At 46.0% G+C, this 17,201-nt stretch overlaps 1 protein-coding gene across 1 annotated transcript; it reads left to right on the top strand.

Moving 5' to 3' along the window:
- Positions 1 to 1,667: 1,667 nt before the first annotated feature.
- PSMG1 (proteasome assembly chaperone 1) lies at positions 1,668 to 16,726 on the top strand. The gene is made up of 7 exons (XM_075850993.1): positions 1,668 to 1,878; positions 3,443 to 3,552; positions 12,187 to 12,341; positions 14,050 to 14,112; positions 15,288 to 15,486; positions 16,014 to 16,150; positions 16,482 to 16,726. Exons 1-7 carry the CDS (start codon positions 1,727 to 1,729, stop codon positions 16,554 to 16,556), a joined length of 891 nt encoding a protein of 296 aa, XP_075707108.1. The 5' UTR covers positions 1,668 to 1,726; the 3' UTR covers positions 16,557 to 16,726.
- Positions 16,727 to 17,201: the final 475 nt, after the last annotated feature.

Genomic DNA, 17,201 nt, shown 5'->3' with positions numbered 1-17,201 from the left:
GCCGTTTTTCAGGCGTTTACGGCCCTGAAAAACGGCTGTGTGAACATACCCTAATAGGCTAGATCTGTCCCGGTCACCTGTAAGTATTATCCGCTAGATCTTTACCGGTCACCTGTAAGTATTATCCGCTAGATCTGCCCCGGTCACCAGTAAATATCTGCTAGATCTTTTCCCCCGATCACCTGTAAGTGCTATTATTATTGGCTAGGTCTGCCCCGGTTACCTGTAAGTTGTATTATTATCTGCTAGATCTTCCCCAATCACCTCTAAGTACTATTATCATCTGCTAGTACTGCCCCGGTCACCTGTAAGTGTTAGTATCTGATAGATTGGTACTGGTCACCTGTAAGTATTAATATCTGATAGATCTCCCCAGTCAACTGTAAATGCTATCATTATCTGATAGATCTGCCCTGGTCACTTGTAACTGCTATTATTATCTGCTAGATCTGTACCGGTCACCTTTAAGTGTTATTATCTGCTATATCTGTCCTGGGTTCCTGTAAATGATCTTATTGTTAAGTGGAAGCGTCCAGGAGTAACAACAACTCAGCGATGAAGCAGCAGACCACAGATAGAGGCTCTGAAGCATATGGCATGTAAACAAAAACACCTATCCTCTGTCGCATCCTATGACACTGCCATGTGTAAAGTCACTGAGCTGTTCAGTATGGCCCATACTACTAGCAATATTGTCTATGGAGATTACATGGCTGTGTGCTGGATTTTATGCACCTGTTTGCAATGGGTATGGCTGAAACATCTGACCTCAATTGCTGGGAAGATGTATCAAAACTGGTGCAAAGGAAAAGTGGAGTAGTTTCCCATGGCAACCAATCAGGTTTGCTGCTTTTAATTTCCAAAGGGCCTCTGAAAAATGAGAGGTGGAATCTGATTGGTTGCCATGGGCAACTGCTCCACTTTTCCTTTGCGCCAGTTTTTATATATCTTTTCTAACGTGTCCACATGCTTTCGGCCATATAGTGTATCAGCGCAGACTCGGTTTGTACTCCCTCTTTCAGCCAATCATCATTACATGCCATATTTTCCCTTTCCTTCTAGCAACACATACAGTGATAAAATGCATCTCCCTCTAGCGGAAGGCTTGTACTCTGGCTCCCTCTAGTGATAGTATTCTATCACGAAGCCGTCTCTATGCACCATGTGCGAGACTCATGATGGCTCCCTCTATCGGTAGTTGCTGGTACTAGCCAAAATACAATCAACACTAAGCCGTGCGCGGTGTTTGTCTTTTTTTTCGTAGTAGCAAATGCTTAGTCCAACGTAAAGTTGTCTAATCTACCTACACAGTCATGTCTCCCTCTAGCGGCAGTTGGTGTTGTGGCTCTAGTGCCAGCTACTGGATTGTACAACGCGTATCAGTGTATGACAATCAGCACCGTGCGTGGTGTTTTGGCTCCCTCTAGTGCTAGCTATTGAATTGTACAACGCGTATCCGTGTATGACAATAAGCACTGTGCGTGGTGTTTTGGCTCCCTCTAGTGCTAGTTACTGGATTGTACAACGCGTATCAGTGTATTACAATCAGCAGCCGTTCGTAATGTCCTCTAGTGCCAGCTACTGGTTACTACAACATGAATCCCTGCTCACACAGTTGACTCAATGCTCCCTCTAGTGGTGAGAGCAGAGCTTGATCCCTCCTACATTTAGTCTGTGTCATGCTGCACATCCACTTCCTGCTGCTCCAGTCTTACATACAATAGACATGGCCACCTTCTTTGGGGAGGTTGTATCTGTGTTTTCCAGGGCTGTGGATGAAGATGATGATGATGATGAGGATGTGGATGATGAAGATGAAGATGAAGAAGAGCTGGATGAAGAGGACAAGGAGATCAGGAAGGAATTAGCAAAGAAAAGGTAATTCTTGTGTAATAACGTCCTCGCTGCATGATCGTTACATTATCATCACCATGATTCAGGATTATGATTTCGTGACATCGTCAGCTGCATGGTCTTATGTCGCATGTGTGATTTTTGTTCTTAAATATTATAAATGCTCTAGACTAACGGAATCGCGTGCAGCAGTCGCATGGTGACGCACAATGTCGCAGTAGTGCACGATATTCCTCCCTATGGTGAATTATTTAACTCCGTCTTGAGACAATTATCAGAAAAACACCGTCTGCTGCAACTTTGTCGTATGATTCAGTGTTAGACGGGAATATTGTAACGTATATAATGTATATATTGGGCTGTCTGACCGGAGGGGTTGTAAAGGTTTTCATAGGACTGTCTAAACCGTATTAAAGGGACACCGCATTCAGCACAGGGGTGAATATAGGGCAGACTTTCTAGTGTGCATGAGTGTCCGGTTCTGTACCTACCTCTATATGGGATGTTATTTGTACATTGAGCTCCTTATAATCACCTATATACACGTGAGCAGGAAAAGAAACTCCTCCCTCAGCGGCCGCCAGAATCCGCTCTTCTCAAGATGAAAGACGTGATAATGCAACGATTCCTCTGCTGTTCTTGCGCGGCAGTGACTTAATAGTTTAGTGCAACCGTCTTGTTATAAGCACTGCTGCAGGGCCGGCTCCAGGTTTATGTGGGCCCCTGGGCAACACAGACTTGGTAGGCCCCTTTACTGGGGAACTCACAGCGGCAGTAAAATTAGGCCATGTTTATGCCCCCAGTGTGTACCCCCATAAATGTAGTGCCCTCTGTAGATAGTTCCACACAGCCCCCCACCTCGCAGGTAGTGCCACAGAGCCCACCCCCTCTAGGTAGCGATTTGGGGTTCCCTCTAGGAATGGAATCCCCAGCCAGAGCAATGCCGATGCTCTGGATGGGGATTCCGTTTCAGGAGAAACCCCTGACGTCACTGTCCATATATGGACAGTGTTGTCAAGGGCAACCCCAGAGCCATAGTCCCGGGCAGAGCACTACTAGCGCTCTGCCTTGGACTCCTGCTCTGCTCCTGACATCACTGTCCATAATCGACAGTGATGTCAGGGATAACCCCAGACACTAGCACTCTGCCTAGGACACTGCTCTGTTCCTGACAATACTGTCCATATATGGACAGTGATGTCAGGGGCTTCCCCATTGACGGAGTCCCGAAGCAGAGCTGCTAGCGCTCTGCCTGAGACTTCTTCTCTCCTCCTGACTTCACTGTCCATATATGGACAGTGATGCTGTGACGACGGCAGCGACAGTACCCGGCGGCCGAGTGGGCCCCGGCACTTTTCCGGGTTCGCCGGGTGCTGACGCCGGCCATGCACTGCTGTATACTCCTTTTCCTTATCCGGCGGCGCTTATCCAAAAATTGGAGAATCCATTACAGATCCTTACTTTATCGCTTTACACATCTATCTGCGCCATTTGACATAATTGAATGATAGGGAATTAATATCCAATGGATAAAAATGAAAAACTACAGGGAGCTTTGAATTATAAAGATGTTCTGTTCTCTATGCAGAGAAGTGACCCTCACGTGGAGTTCTGACAGCAGCGTGGCCATGGAAAACTCTGCCGACCAGACCCTGCCCTGCTCCAGCCTAATCCTGGCAGTCGGGGACAACGCCACAGGTAGGACAGCCGCAGATAGTAAGTATATATATATATATATATATATATATATACTTACTAACAAAGTCACATAAGTGGACAGTCAATCAGACGAGCACAGTTGTCTCCTGAAATACTCTGTGCTGCTGGGACAGTGCTCTTTCCGCTGTATAACTGTGTCTGTGATCTCCAACTTGCCTTCGTTGCCCTCCTAACAACATGACATTGATCCTGTCACATGCAGCCCTGTCCTGTCTAGGATGGGTTACTGCCCCCCTACAAGATCCGTACATTCATCCTGAAATACTCTGTGCTGCCGGGTGGGCCCTGCTTTTTTTTTTTACTGTGTCTGTGATCTCCCACTTGTCTCCATTCCCCTCCTCACAACATATTGTTCCTGTTACATGCAGCCCTGCCCCTGCAACATCATTACTCTCCTCTCCTGAAGAACTCTGTGCTGCTGTTTACTGCAATGTACTGAGTAATAAGCCCAATAAACAGGAAACACCTCAGCACTATCTTCTGAATGAAGTGGGGTAACGGCACGACCATCATGAATCCCAATACCGAACCCTCTAGACCAGGGGTCTCAAGCACGCGGCCCGCGGGACACAAAGCCGTTAGACTCTGGAATTCCCTGACATCGCTGTACACATATGAACAGCGATGTCTGGGGCTTCCCCAGAGCCGGAGTCCCGGCAGAGCGCTAGTATCGGCTCTGCTCCGGGACTCTGTGGAATTCCCTGACATCGCTGTCCATATATGGACAGTGTGTCAGGGTCTTCCCCAGAGCGGAGTGCCGAGCAGAGCGCTAGTACAGGCTCTGCTCCGGGACTCTGCGGAATTCCCTGACATCGCTGTCCATATATGAACAGTGTGTCAGTGTCTTCCCCAGAGCGGAGTCCCGGACAGAGCTCTAGTACAGGCTCTGCTCCGGGACTCTGTGGAATTCCCCAGAGCAGGAGTCCCAGTGATGTCAGGACCACAGCTGGAGTCCCAGGAAGAGCCTACTAGGCTCTGCCCGGGACTCCAGCTCTGAGGTTGCCCCTGACATCTCTGTCCATATATGGACAGTGATGTCAGGAGCAGAGCTGGAATCCCAGGCAGAGTGCTAGAAGCGGCAGCATCCGCGGAGGGCTCAGTGGCACTATCTAAAAAGAGGCTGCCCAATCTTGACATGTGTGTCTGCCAAACGCTGCCAACTGAGCCTCCGGACTGCATTTAGCGACACTTAAACTGGAAAACTGGATTGTTGAAATAAGCACATGGAGAAATATCTCAAATTTTAAACCTAGTGGTATTATCATAGTAATGTAGTATTATTATTCTTATAGTAATGTAGTGTTATAGTAGTTCAAATAACTAATTGATTAACAATAATTTTGTGTTGTATCAAATTGAAAGTAATACGGCCCGTCAACTTCCCATTTTTTCTATATGCGGCCCACTTACCCGGCGGAGTTTGAGACCCCTGCTCTAGACCAATGTTTCGAAGCCACATACCCCATACTCAAATAGGCACCAAAGTACCCCCATCCCTATGATAATGCACTGGGAGGCGCAAGGACATTGCGAGAACCCCCCCAAGAGTCATGACGTGCGCCCCCTGGGGTTGGGAACCAAGGCTCTAGACCTCTCAGGAGACCCCACGTCCCTCTGACCTACATGTGGTCCTCAGATAAGTCTTAAGGATGGGGGAGCACTGGTCCTAATGGCTTTATAGCAGGCGACTACTATAATATTCCCAAACGACAGCCAATGGCAAGTGAATTTATTGACGCCCTCATAGCAGTCACTCCAAAGCCCAAGCAGGAGCCACTTCTACCCAAAAATCACCACGAAGTCTCTTTATTAACCTCTTCCTGCCCTGTGACATACTATTATGTCGCTATCAATTTTCAGTTCCTGCCAACTGAGGTAATAGTACGGTGACCGTGACTGCGCGGGCACAGGAGTGACCCTCGCACCATCACTCGTGGGTGCCGGCTGACCCCACGCTCTAACAGCCCAGATCAGAGATAACTGCGATCCTGCTGATCGCGGCATTAAAGTGGCTAGAAATGGAGGTGGCTCCCTGTGTCACCACATCGGCGAGATCGCGGGGTGCAGATGGGTTGCCATGGCAGCCGGGGGGCCTATTAGTGTAACCCTGACAGATATAATGCATTGCACCACAGAAGTATTATAGAAGCGATCTAAAAGGATCTAGAAAAATAAAATTAATGTTTACTTTTTTTTTTTTTCCCTCTTACAAAGTCCTTTTATTATTGATAAAAATAAAACAAAATAACTGTACATAAGTGGTATCGCCACATCCGAAATGTCCCATATCATAAAATGAACATATTATTTATCCCGCGCAGGGAACACTGTAACAACAAAAAAAACACAATCAAAATTGCTGTTTTTTTTTTGTTTTTTTTTGTACATCCCGTCCCAAGAAAAAATAATAAAGTGATCAAAAAGTTGTATGTACCCCTAAAATGTAGCAAAAGTGTTTTTTATTTTTTAAAAGTAGTCCTGCAAAAAACAAGCCCTTACAGGGCTACCTCGCTGAGAAATTCTAAAAGTTATGGCTTATGAAATGCAGGGATAAAAAATAAATAAATCACTGCCTCCTGAGGGCCAAAACTGGTTGCGTCATTAAGGGGTTAACTTTAACCGGAAAATGTTTACTTCTGTGCTCCTCCTCTTCATCATCACCCTGTTCAGGCTACAGTCACACGGCCGTTTTCAGAACCATGAAGTTCTATGGGTTTATTTATATGACCGTTTTTTTAACGGCCCGTGAATATTGGCCGTCAAATAGGACGTTTCCTATTTTTGGCTGTTTTCACGGCCAGGCGGCTCCCATAGAAGTCAATGGATCAGTTTTTACTGGCCGTTTTTCAGGAAACAATCCTTGTAATGGCCGGTAAAAATTGATCCTAGCCGAGGACTCCCCGCACACAGCGATACTTTGAGTGCTGAGCCCGGGGAAGCCCTTGACATTACTGTCCATAGAAGGACAGTGATGTCGGGCTTTCAACAATGGAATCCCCGGGCCAGAGCGTCGCAAGATCTCTGGCCGGTGTCTCCTGTCTTATAGTTAGCACCCCCCCCTGCCTGAAGATGGCAAATCCCCATCCCTCGTATATAGCGCCACTCTAGTGGCGGAATCCCCGGCGACCAGACCCCGCTCTGGCAGGGGATTCCGCTCCTGGAGAATCCCCCGGCGTCACTATCCATATATGGAAAGTGATGTCAAGCGGTTACTCCTGGAGCGGAATCCTCGGCCCGCACTGGCAGGGGATTCCGCTCTCCTGACGTCATTGTCCATATATGGACAGAGATGTCAGGGGATCAGTCTATGAGGAATCCCTGGCCAGAGGGATTCCGCGCGCCTATGGTGAGCTACAGTGGCGCTATCTCCAGGGGGGTGCTATTTGGGGGAGGTGGCGCTATCTACAGGGGACAGTGTGGCACTATCTACAGGGACATTGCAGCACTATCTACATGGGCACTGTAGTGTCTTCAGGGGGTTGGAACAAAAAAAAACCCTGGCAAATGAAATCCATCCCTTTTTTTTTATTTTTTTTATTTATTTATTTTTTTAACGGCCGTGAAAAACGGACAGACGGACTGGAAATGGATGAAAATTTGGAGACGCGCTGATGCAAAATGGACATGAAAATCTGACAGTTAAGTTTTTAATGGCCATTTTTTTTCACTGTGCGTCTCCAAATTTTCATTTCTCAGGGTTTTTTTGTCCCAACCCCCTGAAAACACTGCTGTGTCCATGTAGATAGTGCCACAGTGCCCACTACAGATATTGCCCACATAGTGCCACAGTGCCCACATATAAAGTGATAGTGCCAGAGCCCACATACCACATATAAAGTGAGAGTGCCAGAGCCCATATAGTGCCACAGTGCCCATGTAGATAGCGCCAGTGTCCCCTGTAGATAGTGCCACACCTCCCATATAGTGCCACACCGCCCATGTAGATAGCACCCCCACTGTAGATATAACTACTGTAACTCCCTGTAGGAGCGGAATTCCTCTGGGCAGAGATTCCGCTCATAGACGGAGCACCTGACGTCTCTGACCATATATGGACAGTGACGACAGGGGCTTCCTCTAAGAGCGCAATCCCCTTCCAGAGTGTCTGCAGCGCCCTGGCCGGGATTTATGCTTCAGGAGTGGCCCCTGACGTCACCGTCCATTTATGGATAGTGACGCTGAGGGCTTCTCCAGGAGCAGAATCCCCGGCCAGAGCGGGGTCTGGCCGCCGGAGATACCGCTCCTACAGGGAGCTACAGTGGTGCTATCTATGGTGGGATTGCTATCTACAGGCAGCGGGTGCTATCTCCTGGGGGTGTTGGTGCTATCTATAGGGGTGTGCTACCTACATGGGGGGGGGGGGGGAGTGCTATCTACAGCAGTGACGTCAAGGACTTTCTAAAGACAGGAGTCCCTGGCCCGAGATCTTGCGATGCTCTGGCCGGAGGCTCCATACTTGAAAGCCCTGACTTCACTGTCCATATATGAACAGTGCTATCAGGGACTTCCCCCGGGCTCAGTGCTCAAAGTAGCGCTGTGTGCGGGGAGTCCTTGGCCAGGATCAGTCTTTACCGGCTGTTACAATGATTGATTCCTGAAAAACAGCCTGTGAAAACTGATCCATTGACTTCTATGGTAGCCGTCTGGCCGTGAAAACGGGCAAAAATAGGCCAAAAATAGTTCCATAGAACTTCAAAAAACGGTTGTTGCAAGGCCATTTTTCACTGTCGTGTGAATGTAGCCTTAAGGAGCACTCTGGCTAAAACTGATACATATTTTGTTATGTCTAGTGCAGGGTGTGATAGGTTGGGACATGACGCAGGAATTCTCTGATGTTCTTTGTCATGCTCCGCCCCCTCAAGCATAGCACAGTATGTCAGTTTTATGTGAAGTGTTCCTTTAAAGGCTATGTACACCTTTGAAAGGGATTTTTATTTAATAAAAATGTCTATCAGTGTATTTGGTTCAACTTTCAAATTTTTGTTAAAAATTTATTTTACTTTTTGAGATACAGCTGCTGTGTATTCTGTATATAGATCAGCTGTATCTAGCACTGAATCCTGTATTCGTCAGGTCAGCGGGACTGACGGGTTCAGTGACAGCGGGTCCTGTGTGCCTCTGTTATGAACTTAGATGTGATCGGTAACCGCTCGATCCTGCATGTCAGAGACACGCAGGACCCGCTTGTCACTGAACCCGTCAGTCCCGCTGACCTGACAGATACAGGATTCAGCGCTAGATACAGCTGCTCTATATACAGAATACAAAGCAGCTGTATCTCAAAAAGTAAAATAAATATTTCATAAAAAGTAATTAGAAAGCTGCACCAATCACACTGATAGACATTTTTTATTAAAAAATAATCACTTTCGAAGGTGTACATAGCCCTTAATACACAAGGATAGCCATCAAACCTCAACAATAAGTGATTATGCACATAACCCACCAGCTCCTGGCCCTAGATTTTCAAGAAGGTTTTTGACAGCTTATCTGGGGCCCCATCCTAGAGATGTTACGTCTTCAATATGACACATCAGACGCCTACATTACACTCCCCACATCCAACCACACAGGGGGGTTTCCCGGATTGAATACTTGGGGGACAAATTTAATTTCTTTGGTCACTCCCTTAAATATGTAAATTACACCATCAACACAAATCCGAAAATCCTAGTGGATCATAGAAACGCCTAATAATACAGTCAGGGACAGGGGTACACTACCGCTATACAAACCCCAATATACCGCCATACAGGGACCATATAGCGGTCAGATGCCTGGTGTATATACCACTCTGCAGAGTATTATCACGCTGCACTGATCAGACACAGTCACAGGCAGAATACAGAACAATGACAGAGGATCAATCCCCTCTCCTGACATGTCTGTTATAGTAACTACTAGTGTTCCCCATGAAATAACTAATCTGGAGCATCTGTATTTAGAACTCTGGATTGTGCCGTTCCTCTGTTATTCCTACTGGAAATGTATGAATAAATTGAAGACTGGGTGTTACCATTTCCCTTGTCAAAGGGCTGTGTTCCTATAGTCTGACAAATACAAAAGTTGGTCAAAAAGACACTGACCGTCTCCATCCAACGCTGACCGTATTAGACTGTGTAGGGACATATTCTACTGACAAGGGGAATAACACTCAGTTGTCAATTAGGTCTGGACTTCACAGAGACTTTCTGTAGTGATACTGATTGATTTTAACTCTCGACTGACTACCTACTCTGTAGTTAAAATTAATTAGATGCGTTACAAAAAGTTTCACTATAGACCAGGCCCAAACATTTTCAGGAGGAATAACAGAGGAACGTCAAAGCATGGAGTTCTAAATAAGGATGTTCCGGAATTGTTATTTCATGAGAAATAAAAGTATTTAACATAACAAACATGTCAGGAGAGGTGACAGATCCTCTATAAATCCAGTGACTCACAGGTGACGTCTTTTCTGATTGTAGACGTTCTTTACTACTTCATCCGTCCACCATGACGGCTTCTCTTGACCACTGCAGAGTTTACTGCCGAGACATCTTTGTACCCTTAATTCTACAGACCATCCCCAGCCTCTGTAGCAACACAAATCATCTCAGACCCCACACCAGACCCCTAAATGAATCAGACACCACATCCTCTAAACTAATACAGTTCCCATATGAGAACCCCTAAATTAAAAAAAATAAGCATACCCCAGACCAGACACGTACTGTATACTACCAGCTTCCTGCTTTTCAGCTCCAGGCGTCGGGACTCAGAGCAAAGGTTCTTTGAGTTGAAGAGGAGCCCGGGAGCGAGGAAGGTAAGTATTATCGGAATTGGCCCCTGTCTAGTGAATAAATCGAATATTTAGCGGCCGATTTAAAAAAATAAATAAATAAATGGTCTAGGTGGGGCAATTGGCCCAATCTTCCCTCTAAATCCACCCTTACAACAGCAGAGGTACCAGAGGGTTCCCCTGTTTCACCATCTGTTGACATTGAACCATTCGCTGAAACCATTAGGGACTCACATGTAAAAGGGGCAGAGTATGGAGATGACCTGCTATTAACCTGTCACAGTAGTGAGACTTTCTAAAAGCCCTATTACACGGGCCAATGATCGGGAAAACGAGCGTTCATATGAATGCTCCTTCCCGATCATCTCCCTGTGTAATCAGGGCAACGATCAGCCGATGAGCGAGCAAACAATCCTTCATCGGCCGATCGAGTCTTTTATGCAGTATTAAAAATCATCGTTGTCGGCAGCAAAACCCCGAGACGTGCTGCCGACATGATGGAAATGTATGGGGACGAGCGATCGTAGTAATGAGCGCTCGTCCCCATACATAACCGATCATTGCTCCGCGTGAAAGGAACAAACAAGCGGCGATCAATGAGCGGTCCCGTTGATCAGCGCTCGTTTACACGGCCCATGTCGGGCTGTGTAATAGGACCCTAAATTTATTTATCCCTTTATCTGATTCCACTGTTTCCGGGGCCTGAAAGTCGACATAGACGATGTAGTTCTCAATACTCCAGCACAAGGACTGTTCTAATACCTAGACGCACCTCTCTCCACATCCTGGCACACCCTATATAAGAGAACCTATATGACCTTTTGCTGACTTTTCACACGCTCCGTTGAAACTACGGACGTGTGAACGCCCCCATTGAAATACATGCGCCCGTGTGACGGCCGTTGTTTTAACGGACGTGATGCTCGTCTGAATGAGCCCTTACTGGTCTCCAACCATTGCAGACTGGTTCTCTAGAAACCATAAATATCAAACAAACTACTGAAGTGGCGACTTCTCTCCATACAAAACGACTACAAGCAACACAAAGACGTCTCTACAGTAAGGCCGCGTGCACACGACCGTAAAAATAATCCGTAATTGCGGACCCATTCACTTCTATTGACCACGGACAACTCCAGTATATATGTATTTCACTTCTATTGACCACCCCCCCCAATCTCATTCGGCCATTGCCTATCCAACTCAGGGTTAAGATCTCTGTTTGCTGTTATTGCATGGAAACCTTCTTGTTTCCATCAGGATGCCACTTCAGGCCTAATACTTTTCACAGCTGAGGGTTTGTTACTATTGCATCTTCTGTGCGGTAAATACATCTGCAGCACAAATCTCTTGTCTTTATTGTTTGTTACGTTTTACCTGCACTGATACGTCGTCCAGCTATTTTGTTTACAGAGGTTTAGAAATCCCTCCAATCTGTCGGAGATGATAAATTAAGACAAATCTGCTTTCTGCTGGAAACAGTGCCACACCTGTCCACAGGTTGTGTCCTGTATTGCAGCCCAGCTCTATTGTAGTGAATTGTGTTGAGCTACAATACCACACACAACCTGTGGACAGGTGGGGCGCTGTTTTTGGAAGAAAGTATCCATGTTTTTGTAATCCTTGACAACCCCTTTAAATGCAGTGTCCCTTTTAATTTTAGGACTCGTAGTCCTAGTAGTTCCAGCTCACCAGAGTTCTCTAGTGACGTGTCAGAAGATGTCGTAAAGTGGAATCCCCCCTTTAAGGACAATCTGTTATCACCTGCGCTTGCGCAATATTCACCAGCGATGTTCTGCGAGGTCGTACATGTTATTTATTACTATTTCCAGGGTTTTTGTCGGCCTATATCCTGAGCTCTGGAAGTTGGGAGGTGGCCGGATATATCCGATTATGGAATGAGAGATGTCGAGACTTCACCCCCAAAAGCGATGCAACAACTTCCCCATCATCCTGTATCTTCTACCGATCAGTCACAGATCCCTCAGTAAGTGACGGTGTTGATGTTTTGGGAGGAAATGTCTACTTGAAGTCCATGGATAATGCAAGAGACAATATATATATATATATATATATATATATATATATATATATATATATATATATACCCATCTATTCAAAAAGTAGACACCTCACATATTGTAAAGATGCCGCCCCGTACTTTACGCTCACGGGTGCCTTCATACAATGTTGTGTGGAGTTGGTAACATTGCATAAAAAGTCATGTTTGTGGCTGAAAGTCTGACCCCAGCCGTAAACGCCCTGAAAAACTGCTGACAATACCAGGGGTGAACGCCTCCAAACATCTGCCCATTGATTTCAATGGGAAAAAAGGCGTGGCGTTCCGTTCCCACCGGGCCTTTTTTACGCGGCCGTTTGTAAAGTTGGGGCGTAAAAAAGAAGTGCATGTCACTTCTTCAGCCGTTCTTGGAGCCGGTTTTCATTGGGTCCATAGAAAAACAGCCGTAAAAACGCATAAAAAAACGCTTGATGCTGAAAATCAGAAGCGGTTTTCCTTTGAAAACTGCTCCGTGTTTTACAGCCGTTTTTTGTTAAGCGTGTGAACATACCCTAAAGGCCCTATTAATCGGCCGGTTCAGCGAGTGCCGATCATCGAGACATCGTTGATCGGCGCTCGTTTGCTCCTGTCACACGGAGCTATGGATGGGGACGAGAGGTCGTTACTCTGGTCGCTCGTCCCCATACATTATTATCATGTCCGCAGCACGTCTCCCTGTTTACACACCAAGATGTGCTGCCGACAACGATGATATTTTACTTTTAAAACGATGCGACCAGCGGATGATCCAGCGATTGCTCGTTCATCTGCTGATCGCTGCCCTGTTTACAGGGCAATTATTGGCAACGAGCGTTATATGAGCGTTGTCTGCCCGATAATCGCCCGGTGTAAAACCCCCTTAACAGGCTGTGATCTTTCTTTCTGCTCTCACTTGTAGCTCCCCCCCTCCCTCTCCTACACAGACACAGAACCAGGAAGTAAAACTTCTCATCCTGCCCCAACTTCTGTGCCCTAAATATGGCACCTAGAGCTGTGTATTCTGGTATCCTTGGAAAGCTATGATTCTGAACTTTAATATGATATCGAGATCTAAGCTTTAGTCCTGATATTCTAACCGGCAACATTTAAAGTCCTGACGTATTACATACGTCCTTGGCAATGAAAGAGTAAAGCAGATCTCTAGTCTCCACCCGTTTTGAGGCTACTTTGGCTCAGTATACGGGTGATAATTACTCATTGGTAATTTAGTTGATTATAGTTTATAATCCGTCTGTCCTTGCTGTAAGAAAAAGCAGCTCTCCATGCAATGACTTCCTGCTGAGCTTGTGGTGAGCTTGTGTTCATACACAGCAGCCAATCTGAACAAACAGAGCTGCAGTATAAATCATGTCTTAGCCTCCGAAGAAACAAGAGGGGGATTTTTAGACTACCTCAGACCCCCATTAGACATTGCAGCTAAGTTGGAGTCACTAGTATTAATGGAGTAAAGCTAAAAAGTCGCATTACTCAAGGGTAGTGAGTGGTATTTATCATTTTTTTTTTTTAAGAAAACGACAACTTGTTTCCAAAACTTCACCTGTACTTCTCACCATTCCTCAGTCTGTTATACAATATTGTGTTGTTGCCCCTTCAGTAATAATCGTATTGTAGGATAACGTGGTTCTTTGTGTTTCAGGTGATGCTCTGTCTGTGTAAGTCTTATGTGGCTGAAGATCAGCAGTTCCAGTGGTGCGAGAAGGTGAGAATATTCCTCAAGGGTGTTGTATATATTCCTTCTATATAAATTATACATGAAGTGTCCGGCCCATGAAAGCTGCTGGTTGGGGCTGGGAACAGGGATTAGGCCTTGTTCACATCTGCATTGGGGTTCCGTCTGAGCTTTCCGTCCGAACGGGACCCTGAACAGACAGACTGACGCGAACGAAAACCAGGGTCTTCCTTTTCCATCACCATTGATTTCAATGGTGACGGATCCGGTGCCCATGGTTTCCGTTCGCGTCAGTTTGTGTCTGTTCTGAGTCCCGTTCTGACGGAAAGCTCCGACGGAACGTCAGAACGGGACCCCAACGCGGATGTGAACAGAGCCTTAAAGGGGCGCTAAATGTAAAAAAAACACAAAAACTATTGACACTTCACACGTCTTTCTTGATCATTTTCTGTTCCAAATTGCTATCCAAAGGGTAAACCTTAAGAAAAACGGCTTCTATAGTCGTCTTTTTGTATTTTCATGGAGGCATCCTTTTTATCTGCCCTGATCTATAGTTGTGAGAAAAGGGCGGGGCTTAGGCAGCTTTAACTCTAGTAACCGCCCCCTACAAGTTTTGCTTGGAGACTGTCAAGAAGTAGGCTAGCAGCTACAGATTGACACTGCTCCTGTTTTATTTAACGGATTACTTGGGTGCATACAGTGGAAAGTTCATGCAGTCGAAGTACAAGAGGAACATCGTAAGAATAAGGCTCTGTTCACATATGCGTCGCGGCTTCTGTTTATAATGGACTTGATCTTCAAGTCTGAAAAAGCTGGGTGACAACCTTTTAATGATGATCACAGTGGTTGTCGACCAACAGATCTATAAGCCTTAGGCCCCATGCACATGAACGTGCTTTTGCGGCCGCAATTCCCCCGAAAATCCACGGGAGAATTTCAGCCCCATTCATTCCTATGAGCCCATGCACACGACCGTGGTTTCCACGGTCTGTGGTTGGCCCAGGAGCCTGGACCGCAGAAAGAACGGACATGTCTTATTACGGCCGTGTTCTGCGGTCCAGGCTCATAGAAAATAATGGCCGCGGCCATGTGCACGGCTCGCGGGTGTCACTCGGCGGCCGGTCGAACCGAAAATCCCGGCCATGCACATGGCTATGGTCGTGTGCATGAGGCCTTACAGATTTTCTCCTGCTTGAACTCTTCAGGTATTCGGCTGTCTACAGAAGTCCAGTCTTAGAGTGACCGTCCTCTCCACTTCTCCAGTCTCTGACTATAAAACGACAGAATCCACCCATAATCTGACCGTCCCGTTTCTCAAGGTGGTCACAACAAAGCAGTACACAGACCGGACCCCCTGCGGTTACCTGGAGCAGCCAAATATCGTAGACGGACTGCCTGCTGCAGGTAATATGGATGAGTGGTATTAATAGTAACTGTGGTGTCCGTGACTGGCCGCAGCCCGCAGGTGATGACTTCTTCAGTGTCCACTTTTATCTGTTATCGGAGACTGATTGCCTGGAAGCTCATGTAGCCTTTACACGTGTAGGTAACATAGATGCGATGATCAGCGGGGTGATGGGACTCTTTCACCTCCCTAATCTGCACAATAGTGTTACTTGACTAAATACAGAGTGGGACCGCTGGGCAGCTACATCTCATTTCAGCAGGCTATAGACATTGGCCTGTCGATCGTGAAGTAATGTGCCGACACAAGCTCAGGGCCCCACGCGGCCCCTTCTCTCACCTCCCTGCCACAGAACTATTAAATAAAAATAGGACCTCAAAATGCCGCCCCCTAAATTTTGCCGCCCTAGGCACCAGCCCATGGGTGCCTTGTTGTAAACACGGCCCTGTGTATGTTTAACTGTTTCCTGTGCCTTATATTACATTCTATTCACCCTTATAGCAAACCATTTCCTTCCTTTTTGCAGTGATGGCGCATTGTCAGGTGTGGGGGATCCCGGCCGCGTTCTACCAGTGCTACACCGATATCACCAAACTGGACTCGGTCACGATAGAAGCATTTCGTCCCGTGCTGTCCTGTCAGAGCATGAGTCGTCTGGCTGCTGTAAGATTCAGGGATCTCTGTCGACTTTATACTAGTCATTGGGCCTTATGGGCAACAAGGCCAGTTTTTCTATCAGACAATTTTGAAAAATGAAGAAAGTTACACCTGTCCCAAGAACAAACCCATTTTCTAAAGCCCGAGATGATCAGCTCTTCATTGCGGGATCGGCTGCTATAATCCAAGGGGATCAGCTGTTAATGCCAGGAAAGCTGTGGGCGGCCCGATGAATAGGCATCCATTTAATACATAGTTGTGCCCACTCTGGCTAATATAGGGGGGATTCCCATCTATAATAAAAAATTACTAAACTGCAAAAGTTTATTCTTTTTAGAAATCTGAAAAAATCAAAGAAACTTTGAAGAAAACCGTGACAACCAGTGAAGTCCAAAGCAACTTGTACATATAGTTGATCTAGGAGGCTGTGCGCCCCATCATCCCTGCCTGATGTCACTGATGGGAGTTGTAGTTCAACAAAAGACTAATTTACTACAACAGAAAAGATTTGAAGCTGAAATACAGTTTTTTTTATGTACACAAAATATTATTTAGTTAACTATAATAAATTGTTTATATTCATTTTCTATTAATTTGTTGCATAATTTAGAGCATTTCTATTTCTTTCTCAATCCAACATTCAGAATCCATTTTTTTTTTTTGTATGAGCGGCCATTGTGGAGGTGATTTACTTTACAATTGTCCTCTCCAGATGTTAGTACTTCACTGTATTGACAGTAGAGGGCAGTATTGTGCTTTACATTGTTAATGACACGAATATTGCAACAAAATGTATTTAAAAGGACACCGTCATCCTAGAGAACTTCTTATGTGTCTGAGAGTGGGGGTCTCGATGCTAAAACCCCACCCTGAGCACTAGAACAAAGGGATGCTAGTGATCTGCTGAGCTCTGTGACTCCTTGGCTCTCGTTCACAGGAAGACTTAGTGATCACACTGGTATCTTGATGCAAGGCTGGAGAATTTCAGTTATTTGGCCTTTTATTTTGATGGAGGGCTGTACACCAGATCACATGATCAGACGAGGTCAAGTATACG

This window comes from Rhinoderma darwinii, chromosome 2, assembly GCF_050947455.1.
Source record: "Rhinoderma darwinii isolate aRhiDar2 chromosome 2, aRhiDar2.hap1, whole genome shotgun sequence".
NCBI classification, from domain to species: Eukaryota; Metazoa; Chordata; class Amphibia; order Anura; family Rhinodermatidae; genus Rhinoderma; species Rhinoderma darwinii.
This window is presented reverse-complemented; position numbering and strand designations above follow the sequence as displayed.

Excerpts from the sequence above, each read along its gene's own strand:
- PSMG1 (XM_075850993.1), top strand. The coding sequence starts at position 1,727 with ATGGCCACCTTCTTTGGGGAGGTTGTATCTGTGTTTTCCAGGGCTGTG. Across the intron at positions 1,879-3,442 it reads AAGGAATTAGCAAAGAAAAG|AGAAGTGACCCTCACGTGGA; the intron begins GTAATTCTTGTG and ends TTCTCTATGCAG. Across the intron at positions 12,342-14,049 it reads GATCAGTCACAGATCCCTCA|GTGATGCTCTGTCTGTGTAA; the intron begins GTAAGTGACGGT and ends TTTGTGTTTCAG.